We start from the raw sequence: 18719 nt of genomic DNA, 5'->3' as shown, positions 1-18719 counted from the left end.
CTTAGCTGTAATGGACCTAGCCAATCAGCACTACAGTGAACTGCTCCAGTTCTTTATTGAAATTCATTCCATTTTATTTGTATTGCAGGAGGATGTAGCATAATAAAATGGAGAAGAGATCATTTGAGTAGTTTTAAACATCAATGCTCCCTTACCTTCTTGACCAAAGTATAACCCTCTGTCACTTCTGCCCCAGAGGGAAATGGTTCTTTGCAACCTATAGCAGCTTCTGTAACATTTAGTGTAGAATATGGCAACAGCTAAGATACAGCTACTGTACCTGCACTCAGAAAGGTATCATCATAATATTGCTACTATTTTAGCATATGTAGACACCAGAGACGATATATGCTTTGCTTAAGGTAGCCCAATTTATGTTCAAAATGACATTTAAAATAGCCCCTTTGCTCAAGACTAAAATATTTAGACTTATTCTATTCATTTGCCTATAAATACAGATGTCTATTAAAAAGCAAAACCGAATACATATCTGCTTGGTACTGAGAGTTGTGTTTGATAAGCCAATAGGGTTTGGGGATTTTCAAAATGTTTATACTGGGCACACAGTGGTTAATTAGATCAGTTGAATGCAGAGCTTAAAAAGCAATGTATCTCCTCTGTCCCCTAGGAGGATCTCCAGCATTCAACTGTACCTCAGTACTTATGCACGTTGCAAGAGTTTACTGCATTTCCACCCAACATCCCAATGAGATAAAACACATAGACCACAACACTAGATACTGTCAAAAAGAAAATCCTTTTCATATGGAGCTGAACGCAGCGCTGCTCGAACAATTTGTATGGTGCATGTGCTGAGAGCCATTGAACCAAACTGTAAACTCTATATCTGATGGAAACCACTTCAAGCCATGGGGTGCAGGAGCACTGCCCAGCACCCTTCATTCCAGCACCTATGGTTGAAGGTATGTTAAACTTTCTGCTACTATAAGAACAGAGACTTGGAAGGAATCCCTTTAACTGGCATGAGACTACTTTAGAATCACAGAAAATCATGGTGCATTTAACAACAGACATCAGATTACAATATAGTTGGACAAATGCTGTCCTTTGCTATATTTGTGCAACCCTAGCAAAGCCACTAGCCTGGCCTGGGTGTAATGGAGAGCAAAAATATGGCCAGTAGGTATGAGAACAACAACAGGTGTTAATGACACATTAATGACATTTTAATGTTCTTGGAAGATTACAATTATTCGATACCATTAACAAATAATAATTTGTGGTATTTTCTAATCAAAGTCAAATTTATGATGGATGAACATGTAAAATATAAATTTAATCCTTTTGATTTGTGGGATTAAAACCAAAGTGAAATACTCAGAATCTGATTTAAACCAGCATATAAAATCCTACCTTCTAGTTCTGTATTGTCTATGATCCTATTATTATTCAATTATTTGTATTACTTCTTTGTGCCTCAGAACCCCAGACACGGATCAGGGCCCCATCGTGCTAGGCATTGTATAGAGCAAAGAGTCAGTCACTGCCCCAGACAGTTTATGACCTATGAGCATATCTACACAATAAATGCTGGGCACGGGCTCATTTGTGCACAGGCTTGAATCCAGCTAGTGAAGGTAACAGTAGTGAAGACATCACAGAACGGGCTTCAGTGAGGGTTAGCAAGCAGAGTATGTACCCAGGGTCTGTGCCAGGTGCCAGGCTTGTACTGTCATGGAGGATAGGTCCATCAATAGCTATTAGCCAAGATGAACAGGTATGGTGTCCCTAACCTCTGGTTGCCAGAAGCTGGGAATAGGTGTCAGGGGAGGGATCATTTGATGACGACCTGTTCTGTTCATTCCCTCTGGGGCATCTGGCATTGGCCATTGTCGAAAGACAGGATACTGGGCTAGATGGACCTTTGGTCTGACCCAGTATGGCCGTTCTTATGTTCTTATTAGTTCTGAAGCCCACACTGCACTGTCTTCACTGCTGTTGTTACCTGTGCTAGCTGAATTCAATCTAGTTTGGGTAGGATACTTTGAAAACATACCTAAGTATAAGACAAGAGACAACAGACGGATACAGGGACAGATAGACAGACAAGAAAACCATGAGACAATATTTCTTAGCATAGTATGCTGCGGTCTCAGCCACTTGTTTGAAAATTTAATAAGTAGGTGATGGAGGATGGCATCTTGTACTGTAAGATCCTGATTCATTACGGACGTAATGTTCTGTCTGAGTATCTCAGCATGGTACATCATTGATCACCTGCCCAATTTAAGTTCAAGAAAGAATTTTTCAGAAAAAAAAAGTACAATGAGAAATTCACATTAAGAATAATAGGTGATGAATTATCTACAACCGAAGAGCGTGAACAATTTTCTACCCCAATTTTGGTGTAAAGAGGTTTTGTGTCTATTGCCTATTTCTGTTGCTTAGCACATTTTAGTCACTTTCATTTAACTCTGCTAGTTTGTAGCCATTTTCCACAGCCAACAAATATTCTCTTCATTTTTAGGGGGGTTTTGGGTTAGCCTAAATCTTAGTTACAAACTTAGTTGGTCCTGTATGGCAGCTACACAAAGTTTCAGTATTTAATCTGAGTCATGAGGTGATACTAGGAGTATGAATATAAGATCTAAGGGTCAAATTTAGTGAAATGGCATGTATGCTGTGACACTTATAAAATACATTACAATCGACAAATACATTCTAGGGACCATTAGCACAGTTAAAACCAAATCATCACTGTTTAATTTAACATAATACACTAAACCAGTAAAGGTATTTACACCAATAGACAATTGTATCCCATGGTATTTGTCAATATCCAAAATAAGCTAAGTTTTAGCTGTTATTTTCAAAAAGATACATATGTTACTTAATAAGCCACAAGGTGTCATGGTGGCTCAACTGGTAGGACTCTTGTCAGTCTAGACACGCAGGTTGTGGCTTCAGGTTACATACCAATGCTAACACAGCTCAGTACTAGGGTGTCTGTGCTGTGCTGCATATTTAGAAGTGCACATTCTGCAGTCCTTTGGATGAAAGTCAGTCAGTCAAAGTCCAGCCTGGTTGTTTCAGACTGGCTGTTTTTGTCAGTGTTAAATATCTTAGCTGTCTCACAAGCAATACGCTTAGTATGCTGGCTTCTTGACCAATCATTTTACTTTACATTATTAACCCTGTCAGTGTGCTAAGAGGTACTGAAAAGAGCTGAGCTAGTCACAGCAAAAAATAGACTTGATGAATTGAACCTCTTTCTGCTCACAGCAATTCTGTGAACAGATAACTTCCTGGAATATATTAATTATTCACATTTTAGACTAATTTTTGCTAATTTTTTTTTAACTCACTGGATTTATCACCAATTTGCTGTAAGTACACAATATTCTATATTCAAAATTCAACTTGTGATTGGTCATACAAGCCACACGTACTGTTTCTGTTCCCTGGCTGGATGACCATAACCCTTATAATTATGAGGAAGGCTTAAAAAGCCACTGAAGCTTTGAAATGATTCAGTCTAATTTTTTCTTGTTACAGCCACATGAAGTCATTGAATGTCAAGCAGTGTCCCATGCCACATAAAATACACAGGTACATGGCATTCACTAATCTCTAATTTTCCACCATCATCAGTCATTGACGCTAAATAGCTTCATATGTATGCACAGACCTGGTTATAGAGGTGGCAGGAAGATCCTTGCCTGGCTTGTTTAATTGCTCTGGGCCAGGGCTCTGGCAAGGGTTTTTTGGAAATTATCCCCTTGATGGGTCAAGTAGCATCCTATCTCATATCAAATAGGCAACCTCCTGGCTGAATACTTGAGAAGGATATATTAAAATTCACTTTCTCCAAGTATTCATGAAGGTGAAACTCAACTGTTCAATGTTAACAGAAAGCAAACTCATAAAGGGCATGGATTCATTTTTAAATTCAAGTGAATACTCATAGACATTTTTACTGCAGTATTTGTTACACTCTAATACAGAGCTGTTATCTACTGTATTGGTTCCGCCTACAACTCATGCCAGCACATTCTTCATAATGAGCCTACCCTTTATAATAATAATCATGGATGTGCACAAGGCATGGCAATCAAAGGGTTATTACCATAGCTTGTTGGCACACTGTTCATGATTACATGCAGGATTCCATTCAGTGCATAATGCCAAATATCCCACAAAACATTACTACATGATAATTACTGCTATGTAAAACAGATAGATGAGCTATATAATAATTGCAGTGCATCATATCTGAACTCCTAATTGCTAAAAATGATACTTCAAATCACGTACACAACATTATTAGCTAATTACCTTAAGAGTTAACTGATACTCTTGTAATGAAGAATAGGGACAAGTGACAGGGCTATTTAGTACCTTCATTCAGAGTATATCTTCACTACCTGCTGGATAAGTGGGCAGCGATCGATCCAGCGGGGCAGTGTAGACATAGCCTGAGTGTAGAATGCTACCATTCTGATTAGGTAGCATTTCACACTGACTTTGCTCAGGTCTAAAATAGCATATATGTTGCAAGGCAATGGAAAATCAAGCGCACATATCTGTTCTGTCCAGTCTCAGATAATCTGAAAGGTTCCATATCACAACAAAGAAATTGGATGTAGAAATTTGGTGTTGTTTCCTAGCTTCTTAAGGAATAAAGTAAGAAGTGACGTAACCTGAATTTTGGAGGAGGATAAAAGGTTGCCCATTTTTGCTTTATGTTTTTAAAGAGTATTTTCTTTTATATATATATATATATACACACGAGTGCGTGGGTGCACACAGGCACATATGCACATATTGAATTTTGTATACCATAGGTTTCAGAGTAACAGCCGTGTTAGTCTGTATTCGCAATAAGAAAAGGAGTACTTGTGGCACCTTAGAGACTAACCAATTTATTTGAGCATAAGCTTTCGTGAGCTACAGCTCACTTCATCGGATGCATACTGTGGAAAGTGTAGAAGATCTTTTTATACACACAAAGCATGGGTCATCCTTCAGGATAGGTTGTAGATCCTTAATAATGCATTGGAGGGGTTTTAGTTGGGGGCTGAAGGTGATGGCTAGTGGCGTTCTGTTATTTTCTTTGTTAGGCCTGTCCTGTAGTAGGTGACTTCTGGGAACTCTTCTGGGTCTATCAATCTGTTTCTTCACTTCTGCAGCTGGGTACTATAGTTGTAAGAATGCTTGATAGAGATCTTGTAGGTGTTTGTCTCTGTCTGAGGGGTTGGAGCAAATGCGGTTGTATCGCAGAGCTTGGCTGTAGACAATGGATCGTGTGGTGTGGTTAGGGTGAAAGCTGGAGACATGTAGGTAGGAATAGCGGTCAGTAGGTTTCCGGTATAGGGTGGTGTTTATGTGACCATTGTTTATTAGCACTGTAGTGTCCAGGAAGTGGATCTCTTGTGTGGACTGGACCAGGCTAAGGTTGATGGTGGGATGGAAATTGTTGAAATCATGAAATCTACAACCTATCGTGAAGGATGACCCAACACTCTCACAAATCTTGGGAGATAGGCCAGTCCTTGCTTACAGACAGCCCCCCAACCTGAAGCAAATACTCACCAGCAACCACATACCACACAACAGAACCACTAACCCAGGAACCTATCCTTGCAACAAAGCCCGTTGCCAACTGTGCCCACATATCTATTCAGGGGACACCATCATAGGGCCTAATCACATCAGCCACACTATCAGAGGCTCATTCACCTGCACATCCTCCAATGTGATATATGCCATCATGTGCCAGCAATGCCCCTCTGCCATGTACATTGGTCAAACTGGACAGTCTCTACGTAAAAGAATAAATGGACACAAATCAGATGTCAAGAATTATAACATTCATAAACCAGTCGGAGAACACTTCAATCTCTCTGGTCACGCGATTACAGACATGAAAGTTGTGATATTACAACAAAAAAACTTCAAATCCAGACTCCAGCGAGACTGTTGAATTGGAATTTCATTTGCAAATTGGATACAATTAACTTAGGCTTGAACAGAGACTGGGAGTGGCTAAGTCATTATGCAAGGTAACCTATTTCCCCTTGTTTTTTCCTACCCCCCACCCCCCTCAGACGTTCTTGTTAAACCCTGGATTTGTGCTGGAAATGGCCCACCTTGATTATCATACACATTGTAAGGAGAGTGATCACTTTAGATAAGCTATTACCAGCAGGAGAGTGGGGTGGGGGAAGGTATTTTTTCATGCTTTGTGTGTATAAAAAGATCTTCTACAGTTTCCACAGTATGCATCCGATGAAGTGAGCTGTAGCTCACGAAAGCTTATGCTCAAATAAATTGGTTAGTCTCTAAGGTGCCACAAGTACTCCTTTTCTTTTTGTGAATACAGACTAACACGGCTGTTACTCTGAAAAGTGTAAGGATAGAAAGCAGCAGGTATGCGGGCACTTTATGTGGTAGGAAAGACAAAATTGTTCTAATTACTCAACCATGGGGCAGGGAGAGTGGGAGGGGATGTGAAAGGGCAGCTATTTGGTCTGTATAACAGGGTGACAGTTTTCCTGGTGGCCCTCTCTGCTGGCAGGTTTAGAAACCTACATAAAGATGTGAACATATTGTGGCAGGTGTAGCCCATTAAAATCCACCCTAGATATAAAGAGATATGGGAGCTGACTGGAGAGAGAGGGGGGAAATACAGTTTATAAACAGAAATATCTACAGGCCAAGCTTAGGAAGAACGACTAGTCTGACGTTTATTGTTGTGTTGTGGTTATCCAATTACCAATAAAGCTCTATTTTGCTCTGGAGCAGATGGGAACACCATGTGCTCACTGTCTAAGTGTGGGAGAATGGGAAGGTGTGGCTGGGTTCCCATATAGCAAGTGGTTTGTACATTAGTGTGCAGAGTGTAGGGTGGTAAAGAAGGAGCATGTGCCTCATATTAAGGATATCAGTTGGTGGCTCCTTCACGGGGCCGTGAGCATGGGCGTGTACTTGGCGCGGTTCACCCCTATCCCGGACACCTACCCCTTTTGTGGTGTGAGGGAAACCCTGGTGCACATTTACCTGGAGTGCGCCAGGCTGCAGCCCCCATTCTGGCTCCTCTTAAATATCTTGTTAAGATTTTGGTTGCACTTTTCCCCTCACCTTTTTATTTATGCACTCCCTATCCATGGCCCCACAAAGTCATGGGACCTCCTGGTCAACCTCCTCCTGGCCCTGGCTAAAATGGCCATCTATAAAACCAGGGTGAGGAGGTTAGCTGATGGAGTCTCCTGTGATTGTGCAGCCTATTTCCGATCCTCCGTCCATTCGCGTATCCGGGCAGAGTTCCTCTGGGCAGCATCCGCTGACTCCCTTGACACCTTCGAGGAGCAGTGGGCACTGTCCGGGGTTCTCTGCTCGGTGTCCCCATCTGGTTCCCTTCGTTTGACCCTTTGATGGGTCAAGTAGCATCCTATCTCATATCAAATAGGCAACTTCCTGGCTGAATACTTGAGAAGGATATATTAAAATTCACTTTCTCCAAGTATTCATGAGGGTGAAACTCAACTGTTCAATTTTAACAGAAAGCAAACTCATAAAGGGCATGGATTCATATTTAAATTCAAGTTAATACTCAGACATTTTTACTGCAGTATTTGTTACACTCTAATACTGACCTGTTATCTACTGTTCTGGTTATCTACTGCACTCCTGTCCCTGTTATTTCATTTGTTGGTCCCCGGAATTACTTGGTTCCCAGGTCCTGTGGATTCCCCTCTTAGGCTGAGGGGGGATCCTTTAGCAGTGGGCGGGCTTCCGCCTGCCCACTTCCTGGATCCCAATAGGACTAAGGAGCAACTGGAAGAATTGCCCTGGTGTGATGAGCCATGGGGCTGGGCAGTGTAAAGAAGTTTCGTTCCGGTGGAGCTTCAAAGCTCAGGTTCTGCATCCCTACTCCTGCAGGAGTTTTAGCCCTAGCAGCACTTCCAGCTCCTCTGAAGCTTATGGGCTCCACCGGCACCTCACTCTAGCATCTTCCTTTGGTCCTGACGAGTTTATAAACTTTACCAGCCACCAAGTCCTGACGGCCATGAAAGTTTTTGTATAGCCTATACATTTTTCAGCCAGGGCAATTTTCACTGGTCCCTCAGAATTAAGCTCAACAGTTAAGTCTCCACATCTTACTGTTATCTGACTGTGGGTTATAGCCCCTGGGTAATCCTGCCTGATACTCTGTCCTTTCTTATATATTTATATATAAGACAGTTTGGCAAAGGATAAGTCTACACTGGAGCTAGAGGGGTACACACATGCGCTCTACCTTTGTGCCCTGTGCAAAAGTACCTAGCCTAGGTGTTGAGCTGGGAAAATCAGCACAGTTGGAATGCTTGGTGCATGACACACATGCAACTTTTGGCAAAATAACACAAAAAATATACCCTACAAAGTAAAGTGTCTAGTAAATATGTTTTAATTTCTTCAGAAGGCCACCCTTAGATATGTTTAGTGATACACACAATGGAAGCTAATGCACCGAATGCATCTAAACCAAATAGGGTATTTTTTTAGGTCTGATCTAGCAGTCCTACTGCAGGCATAACTCCCACTGAAATAAGAGCACAGGATTGGGTCCATCACATATGATCTCAGTTCTCCTCCTCATAATAAAAACAGCTTTTGCTTTTCAGATAAGATCTGCATTGTAAATTGTGGCTACACCCAATCTGAAGAAGACTGAGTTTTGAACTATTTATGTTGCTTTTTTTTTTTGCTCAAAACATGCTTTATGATCTTTATAAACAATGAGCTGGTAAGAATCTTTGCAATTTAAGGAGGAGGTTTACAGAAGAGTGTTCCCCTTAAAATTCACATTGATTTTTCCCCTCCAAAAAACCAAATAAGTCACTCTGTGCTTGCCAACTATATAGTTCATGTTCTATATTATAGCTCAAGAAAAACAAACAAGCAGAAAGCCCTCACTGATTGTAAGCTAAGAATCAACGTGGAAAGGAAGTGAACTGATTTTTTTCTAGCCTCATAAATATTGTTAGTTTGTAGCAATTTTAATTGAAAACAGCCCCAACAGAATTGTTTTTAAAAAAGAGAAAAAGAAATCAGTAAAAAAAATACAAAACCCCATGTCAGTCTAAAGGGGCTTGTGCGGTCTATTTTAAAAGTGACCTTTACGTTCAGACAAACATGCTTTAAGAATGGTCTTTTAAAGTACCTTGCTGGGTATTAGGATATTTGAGGGTAACATTCTCAAATTCTTAACAACAAGAGTCAGCGTCTCAAAGCATTTTGGGCTTCTCCCCACCACAAAACACAACCTCCTCTGAAACAAACTCAGACTTATTATACAAATGGTACCAGAGATCTGTTTGTGATATCAAGTTGCTATGTGAACAAATGTGATGTCACAACACAGAATTTTATGACTAATATATTCAAAAATGTATCAGAAAGGAGAAAAAAAAAGATGATTTCATAAAACAGCAATCTGAGGAAATAAGCCAGGGGGAAAACAGAGAGAGAGAGAGAGAGACTCTTCCATTTAAGTATGGAGTATAGAGGGGTTGGTTTTTTTTGCTTTAAATGTTTGGTTTAATATCTGCGTAAATAAATTTCCAGTATGTTTAAGCAGCTGTTTTTAAATCACTATTTATTGTCTTTTACTGATATTCTTCATTGTGAAATCTTCACTTCTGTGAAATTTACTGTACAGATTAATAAAAGCTAATATGGTTTGATTGCTTTGTTTTGGTTTTAAAGAAAGAATCATATTACTCTAAACTACTTCTCCAGTCACCTCTATAACACTGTTTTCTGAGCCAGGTATGAAGTTAAATGTTGCATATCAGACATAATAGTTAATGAAAAATATCACCACTTGTGATAGAGACAAACATATAGACTGCAGGACAATTTGAATAGCCTATAATACAAACAACTTCCAGAAATACAAGGAACCTAGAAACAAGTGAAAAAGTTGCCATATTTCATTGCATATTGACGATAAAGAAATTGATCAAACTCTAACCTGTCAGCAGCTATAAGTGATTTATCTGCAGCATGTTGTAGTATCAGAGGATATTTCAAACGTGTTATCTCTTTATTTTAAAATATTTTTAATTATAAAAATTCTAATAAAATAGGAATTGCAGCATCAAAGAAGGAGAGAGGTGGTTTCTTTTATGTTGGAAGTTCCATGGAGAAGGAGATATGAAATCTATTTACCAATTTACCAATACTTTACACTACACATGAAAGACTTCTTACATGGCTACAATAGATTTATTCTCTAAGTATGTTAAACTAATACAGATATCCAAAACATTCAGATAAATGGAGTATGGATGTACAGGAAAGAAGTCCCATGGTCACACACACAGCAAGAAAACAGCTGCATTTTTATAAACCAAGAACTTCAGTTACCTGGGATAAAAATTAAATGGAGTTTACCCTTATTTCTGTCAGCCAACTTAAACATTTTAAAGAAAAAACTTATGTTTACTTATTAAAATCATGTATGCTAGAAGGACATTTGACTCCCCATGTTGAATTAAGAATTGGTGTATTAATTTACATTTTTAAAGGAAAAGAACCACTGTATCAAACTTCTGTGTGATTTGACTTTTTTTCTCACAACCTTTAAAGAGGCTGAAGTATGGCTGAAGGCTGGTTAACAACCTGGGCTCTAGCACAGTTTAAAATCACATAAGAAAGAATGATTTCAGAGTAGGAGCCGTGTTAATCTGTATTCGCAAAAAGAAATGGATGGGTCATTACACAAAGTAAAACTATTTCCCCATGTTTATCTACGCCCCCGCCCCCCCCCCCCCCCCCCCCCCGCTCTCCTGCTGGTAATAGCTCACCTTAAGTGATCACTCTGGTTACTGTGTGTATGGTAACACCCATTGTTTCATGTTCTCTATGTATATGAATCTCCCCACTGTATTTTCCACTGAATGCATCCGATGAAGTTAACTGTAGCTCATGAAAGCTTATGCTCAAATATATTTGTTAGTCTCTAAGGTGCCACAAATACTCCTTTTCTTTATAGGAAAGAATGAGTTTGGTAGTGACAGCCTTTAACCATTGGACAATTCTCTCTACATCACAAAACCATCACGGAATTGGGCTTGACTTTGCTTAGGGTAGACCCAGGATTTAAAAGCCAATTATAGGAGCACTGGAAGCACTGGGGGTGGGACAGGCCTTGAAGTGCAGAAGAGTGTGCTGTGTCTAGCATGGTTTAGAGTTATCAGTTCTTCACCCATAGCTACCATTTATTCCTAAAGAAAACAGAAACCTGGAAGCTGTGCCTAAATTGCATTTTGCTGAGCTTCATTTGCTTAGCATCTTGAGCTACAGCTACACATGCTTCATTAGAGGTTATTCTTTATCCCCACCCCATGCCAAACCAATCAGGCTTGATGCAAAAGGCTTTATAAGGCCTGCCCTCAGGCCTCAGAACAGCTGTATCCCACATTTGCATCCCCAAGGAGATAGTAGACCCTGCCTCCCAGGGGGAAGGAGACGGCAGCAACGGCGGACCTATGTAGTGACGGCTCCACTGATCCCACCCCACCCTTTCTTGGCCCACCTGAACATACTCACAAGTCCAGCTGAGCAGTAATGTACAGGGAGCCACTGCGAAGCTGGACTTTGCAGCATGTGGGGTGAGGGGAGGCATACAAGAGACTGTCCCACGACCCTCTATCTTGGACCTTCCTTTGCTGAAGAGGAAGACTGTTGTTGGACTCTAGAGGATTTACTAAGAGAGTTATTGTTGTGCATCATGAGACAACCAAGATAAATGTTTGTTGAAGGCTGTAAAGTGTGAGGTTGTGGGGTTTGGTTTTGTTAGGCATTGTGGTTCCACCCTTCAGGCGTCCTTGCTTTCGATTGGCCTTGTCCAAAGTAGGTTCAAAACGGGTCCCAGAAACCCTCCACCCCCTCCCATTCCTCCCTTTTGGAGACTCCATAACTGCATTCCCCTTAAACTGCTTTACTTGTGCTACCTTCCCTGTGGGGTTGAGTGTTTGCAAGCAGCCTCCATCAGAGGCCATCACCTACATTATTCCAAGGATTGCCTGAGGAAAAATGCTTATTTAGTGAGCCCATATCCCTCAAAGCCCAAGCACATTCCTTCCATAACCTGCAAGGCTCCACTGATCAGGATGTAAGATATCCAAGGCTGGTCGTAATAAAACTCTAGAACTCCACAGCTACAAATCACAGATGGGCTTATAAGTGTGTAAAATGAGTGTGAAACTTCCACTCTCCACCTGCAATTAGACAACAATGCGTCATCACAATCTTTCCACATCTAGCCACCGTAAACATCAAAATGTCCGAGGAATTAAATTTTGTATTAAGGAACCTGCTCTAGCACAAGTATGGGTGATGGCGCTGAACGTAGTTAGAGAATCATATCTGCCTCAACAAGGAGCAATGCCACAGTCCAGGCATCAGGAACTCAGAAAGAAAAGAAAAGAAGAATTTTAACATCGAACAATCACAAGGCAAAAGTATTTTCACACCTAGAAAAGAAAAATTCATAAGGGTGCACTTTTCATTATCTGAACTCTGTCTGTTATAGCCCACTGAAATCAGTGAGGGTAACAGCAAAGAGGGGTAAATTATCCCTTCCTCCTCAGAGTAGCCCAACCAAAAAAGCATATATGGAGCAAAATTTTAATGAAATGCACTAGACCCTACGTTTGGTTCAGCTCACGTCAGCAAGGCAACAGGGAAAAGTCTTTCTATAAGTCCTCCAAAAAGTTTTGGCAGTGGAAAATTTGTAACTTAGGTCTAATCAGAAAAAAGGGCATATTTAAAATACCGAAAATACCATTGACGCAAAAAGGTTGAATTGCCAGTCACATGTACAGCTTTTCAAAATAACTTCTACAAAATAATCCCAAAGTGATCGTTCGATAGCATGTTCTCTTTCCTGCTCATGTGTAAGATACGACAATTGTTACATTTATTTGTATGGGAATGTAAGTCACAGAGTTGCAAAAACCAAACAAATAAGCAATAACAAAACACAACACCTTCCACACCCAAGTATCAATCACTGCCAGCAGCTAATGACCTGAGGCAAAACTGAGAATACTTAATACGACTAAGGAAGCAATGAGCATCTTTAAATTTTCAGCTACTATCAACTGTATTTAACATATACAGACCAATATGTTTAGAAAATAGCAGCGTTAGGAAATCAGTCACTCTCTAGCAGTTAACCAATCAGAAAGCAGGTCACATCTTGTTAGTTGTATCATATACATTAAACGTCATGAATTCTCTATGGGTTAGCTGACAATTCAGGCATGTGTATTTTATTTTATGATAACCTCGTGTTCCCTTAAAGAATTATAGTACAACAAATAGATTCATCTTAAATTCCACCAAAATCCTTCACTGGGGTTCTTGACACAAATTCACAGGGCACTTCCACTCTACAGAAGGCTATTCATTCTACAAGATTTATACTTCTTAAAGTGTGTTCAGTGCATCCACAGTAAACTACTTTGGAAAAACTGCAGCAGGAAGCATGTGTGCTGCACAGACACATGGGCAGAAATGCAGCCTGATCCAGTCCACACACACTTTTCACTCCAATAGACCAAAAGTGTTGCTTCATTAAATTTTTAAATCAAAAAGTATTAAAAGTATTTCTACCACTTCTTTTCATTTAGCATATTCTTTAAGGGAGCTGATCTCCATGTACAATTCAATATGTACAAAGCAGTAACAGACTACACAAAGCATTACAACAGTACGTTTCTAGGTATTCTGACAAGTACATGATAAAGTCATGAACTGATCGTTTGTCTTGATAATGGCAACTCTTTTCTAAACATGCACATATTTCAGTATCTGTGTGTTACGCACATGTGTTCTTTAAGGGCTGCTCTTGAATAAGTTTTTTAAAACTCTGCTTCTGGTTGCTGCTATCTTTCATATTTAATGTTAAGACTTTGAAAAACAAATACAGGTCATGGTTCACTTCCCTGCAAAGGAGAAGCTTTAGTTTAGTGCAACTGATCGAGGAATACCTTGCAACATTATAGCTGTAAATGCCAACAGGACAGATCCTGAGCAAACACACTTAAGGAAAAAGAATTTTGCTCAGATTGGCATCAAACCTGAAGTGCTGTACTGTAATTTCAAGATTTCAGCCTATACTGGTATCTACTCAAAGAGTTGCTCTGCGTGAAAATATAATGAGGATTACGCAATTAAACTACTAAATTAATTAGGGTGTTCATTCCTGTGTAGATTGTGCTATCTAATGGGACGCTTCAGCCGGAATTCAGCCTGAAACCTATCACAGTCCATGCACAGTAAAACAAGGCTGAGGGACTTACCTCTGCACGAGACTGCAGCCTCTTGTTCATTTCATAGATTCGGTACTCTGGTTGCACCATGTATGGTGAGTGTCTCCTATAAAATGGGCCAAAAGGAGAAGAATAGAAAGGGTCATGTGGTGTGCTGGACATCTTGCCTGCTTGCAGAGAATCAAGCTACACAGAGTATCATCAACATCCATACAGAGCACATGGGCTGTGTGTTCTTCACAGTACAAAGTAGCAGCAGGCAGCACACAGAGAGAGAAAGAGAGAGAGAGAGAGACACACACACACACATACACACAGACAGACGCACACAGAGAGAGAGAGAGAGAGAGAGAGAACACACTGGCTGGAAACTGCTGTTGGAGCCCTTCTATAGCAGGAGACAGAGAGAGAGAAGGGGGGGTGGGAGAGAGAGAGAGAGCACAAGCTCCAGAGAGAGAGAGAGAGAGACTGGATAGCTTCAGGCACCACTGCTTGTTTTTAAAGAAGCAGTTTGTGAAGGGGTCATTTCCTGTCCACACTGTAGACTACTTCAAAAATATAATTTTCTTTTCAGTCTGACAGAGGTCTAAGGTTTGGTTTTAATTTTTCCCAGCCAGGACCCCTTAGGAACCTGGTAGCAAAGGCTTGTTAGCATATAGGTGGTTTAACTGCTGCCTGAGCCAGTACCCTAAGAAGACCACACTTGTATAATATCAGAAATGTGATGACTACAAAATACATAAACAAAGGCCACAACAACATCATGCATTTGGAGCCCGGTGAGTCACTTCTAGAAGACTGTAGAGATCTGGCAGTTCCAAGTGTTTGTGTTTATCTCCAGTGGTTTCAACAGCCTATTACTCTTCTTCATGTTTTTTGTTTTTTACATTTCAAATCAACAGTTAAAGGATTATAAGGGGGTTTGGCTCACTGTTTCACCAGAGACTAAAAAACACTGTGGAGAGAGAATTTGCACAGAGAAATAATCTCAGTAATACACTTCACGCAACAGAGAACACTCAAATGCTAACAACATAAACCTCCCAGAAAGATATAAAAAGCAAAGAATTGGGGGGAGGGGGTTGTTTAAAGGTGGGTGGGGGCTATATAAAATAACTGCTGAAAAATCTGTTTAGCAATAAATTATTATAGATAATCTAATGGATCATTTTAAAATAATAGATCCAGTTATTTTCCAAGACTATGTAAGTACATAAATCTTTGACCAATTGCAGTATATTATAAATGGAAGAAATCCAAAACTGCCCATGGGAATCACATCTTAAAAGTGATGGGTGAAATCTATCTGACTATTAAATTCATATGAAAGTTCTGGAACCTGTCGTGTGTGGATTAAAAAGTGTTTAATATATAGAAAACTGAAATGGGTTAATCTACTACATGGGAGATTAAAAGTTTTTGGGAGGGAAGTTTTTAATACCCCTGTAAAAAGCTTGTTAAGGCAAGGACTGTGTCTTTTTATATTTTTGTAAGGTACCATGCAGATTTACAGCACAGAAAAATTGTAAAAATTATAATAAAGAGGCCTGAATTAATCTCTGGTGGAATTTCATTCAAATCAGTGGAGTTAGGGAATCAGGGATGGATTTCGCGAATATGAACAAGTTAATGACAATATGAGCATTTTCATACTGCTTTTCATGCATACATCTCTCAGTGCTTTGCAAAGACAGGTAAGTAGTATTTCCCCCATTTCACAGATGGGGAAACTGAGGCACAAGCAGTCAAGTTTTGGCTGGTTTCCTGTTTATAACCACGGGAAACATTTTAGCGTCACCCAATGCTATCAAATGCTCCTAGGTTCACTAGAACTTTGACATGGACTATACTTTGCCAACTTTAGTCAGTGAACCTCAGTTTCAGGATTAATTATGAAAATTTCAGATTATTGTTGGTCAAGGAGGGGTGAGATAGGAATCATCTTGAATGCATCAGTAATAATGTTTAGCAGAAAATTTTCCATATATTTTGTGAGATTCTATAACATGTTGCCTATTAAGTTGGTTTGCAGGCTTCCCACAAACCTTCTGTCACCATGCATAAGGACTGGCAGACAATATATGGAGACAATGGGTATTTTACTTCCTCTTTTAATATTCACTACATATCTATATTGTATTGGTGATATCATTTCCAGAAAATGCTGATCAACTGGCAAGGACCACACCGGTGTTACACAAACAAAGTCTGATTCAATTGTGCTGCAATGACAATGACATTACCATATAACATTCAACCGGTACACAACTAAGGGCTTGTCTTCACAGTGTATTAGTCTGCACTAAAAGGGTGTAAATTCTAGTGTGCATTAGTATGTTGTGCACTAACTGGTGCATGTGCATGCTGCTGGCGCACACTAAAAGTTCCCTAGTGCACAATGATATAGTCCTATTTTAAACAGTACTACTTTAATGCGCAGTAGGGAATTTTCAGTGCACACCAGCAGGGTCCACATGGACCAGTTAGCACACAACATGTTAGTGTGTACTAGAATGTACATCCCCCTAGTGCAGAGCAGCACACCATGTAGACAAGCCGAAGTAAGTGTGGTAAATGTATAAAGTGGATGCAGCCATGATACAGAACCTCAGAGTCAGGAACACCTCGGGAATGGAGGTTGTTCGTAACTCTAAAATGTTCCGTGGCTCTGAATAAGTCGTTCCAGACTTCAGACACTGGGGTGGTTGGGGCTGTAGCCATGGGGAAGGGGGGAGGAGAGGCAGGGCTCAAGGTGGGAGGGGGGGGGGGGCTTGGGGCTTTAGACCTGGGAGGAGTGTTGGGGGTCGGGGCTTCAGCCCCCCAGCTCCGTTTTTGGCTTCTGCCCTGCAGTGGGCACCAGAGCTCAGGGCTGCCCACAGCTCCACTCCCAGTTTCAGTGGTGGGGGGGCACACCAGGGGCTTTAGCAATGGGAGGAGTGCTGTGGCCGAAACTGGCACTCCCCTTGTAGCTAAAGCCCCAAGCCCTGGCGCCCCCCTTAGGGCTGAAGCCTCGAGTCCCAGTGCTCCCCCTGGCCTAAAGCCCTGAGCCCCAGTGCTCCCAAGGGTCAGAAGCCCCGAGGTCCCCTCCCCCGCCTGGAGCCCTAACTCTCCGACACACACCCTGTGGCTGCAGCCCCAAACCCCTCCTCCCCCACTGAAGCCCTAAGCCCCAGGGCTAAAGCTCCAAGGCAGTACAATACTTTCTGGTTGATTTTTTTTATTTATTTATTTGGGGGGGGGGGTTGTCTCCGCTCCTGTCTGATTACTTCTGGCTCCCCAGGGTGTCCGGTTGACCGGTAAATCCGTAACTCTGGTGTCCGTATCTTTGAGGTTCTACTGTACTTCTCTAGCTATCCGTATTGTACTGTAGCAAATCCCAACAACCTAACCCAGAGCCTAAAACCAGGGTGACACAGATGTCCAGAAAAAATAAGTTTTAGCTCTTCAACCAATTACATACACAAGTGATTTTTCCCTTCTGTAGGAAAACCTGATTAACAAACCCCATGTCATCACAATCCTCAACTAACTGAAACTCTGTCATGTTTCCCCACAATTTTCATATCAAATTGACCAACACATAGGATCTTCACCACATGCTGCGCTGGAGGGTTTTTAACCTGCCCTTCAGATGTTTCTGCATGGGAACTGCACTTTATTTGCAAATTAAATCCAGAGGGGGGAAAAAAAGAAAAACATGTTGCCAGCTCCACTGACAGCGTGTGCACTATGTTTCATGGTTAAAAGGCTGAACTTCACACACTGGGCAACATTTATCAATTTTGAGGAACTTCTGCCCACTCCAAAATTCACCATTTCACAAAACTGTGTTTTGCAGCAAAATGACCATTTTAAATTTTGCTTGTTTCTGCAAAAAAAATACGGAATATGAATAAGTATCATGTTTTGCTTTACTGGGAACCTTGACAGGGAGAGAGCTTATGCACAGAGCTCTAATGATAGGCAGAAATGTGTAATTTTTAATACCACCAACTGATTTATTGATATATTATAAAACCCCTATAATCCACAAGCAGCAATTCAATCCCAGGCTGGTTGTCTGCCACCTACAACCTCTCACTGCTTTTCCACTTGCAGGTTCTCATCCTGACTAACATCATGTTTAAACCAGTAAATTAAAACACAAAATGAAGTAAAAATAGAGTTACTGGGCCTGGCAGTCAATTTGGAGAGGTATCTGCTGGGATCTTGTCTCTTTAAGAGTTCTGCAGTTCTGTGAATGACTGACAGTTAGGGGGCGTTCGGCTAGTACTTCCCCCTGGACTGATTACAAACTAAGGAATAACTCAGAGAAAGCAGCGAGTGAGAGAAGGTCCCTGATCTGAACTAACCTCTGAACCGAGACTTCAGCAAACTAAGACACTCCTTAATCTGGGAAATGAGTTTTCTGAAGCAGAGAGAGGACATAGG

The 18719-nt window shown here is 40.8% G+C and overlaps 1 protein-coding gene across 9 annotated transcripts in view; it reads right to left on the bottom strand.

Annotated features, from left to right (window-relative positions):
* Positions 1-18719, bottom strand: part of LDB2 (LIM domain binding 2) — a 514758-nt gene that overhangs the window by 282617 nt on the left and 213422 nt on the right. For 8 of the 9 annotated variants that reach the window (XM_048848817.2, XM_048848820.2, XM_048848819.2 and 5 more), the window contains exon 1: positions 14319-14643. In XM_048848817.2, the coding sequence (XP_048704774.1) occupies positions 14319-14450 (132 nt within the window). In that variant the 5' untranslated portion in view covers positions 14451-14643. Of the gene's footprint in view, positions 1-14318; positions 14644-18719 lie in introns of those variants that run through there. The other variant, XM_048848818.2, reaches the window with a different exon arrangement.

Source organism: Caretta caretta, chromosome 4, assembly GCF_965140235.1.
Source record: "Caretta caretta isolate rCarCar2 chromosome 4, rCarCar1.hap1, whole genome shotgun sequence".
In the NCBI taxonomy this organism is placed as follows: domain Eukaryota; kingdom Metazoa; phylum Chordata; order Testudines; family Cheloniidae; genus Caretta; species Caretta caretta.
Note: the sequence above shows the minus strand (reverse complement) of the source record. Positions and strands in the feature narration are given on the sequence as shown.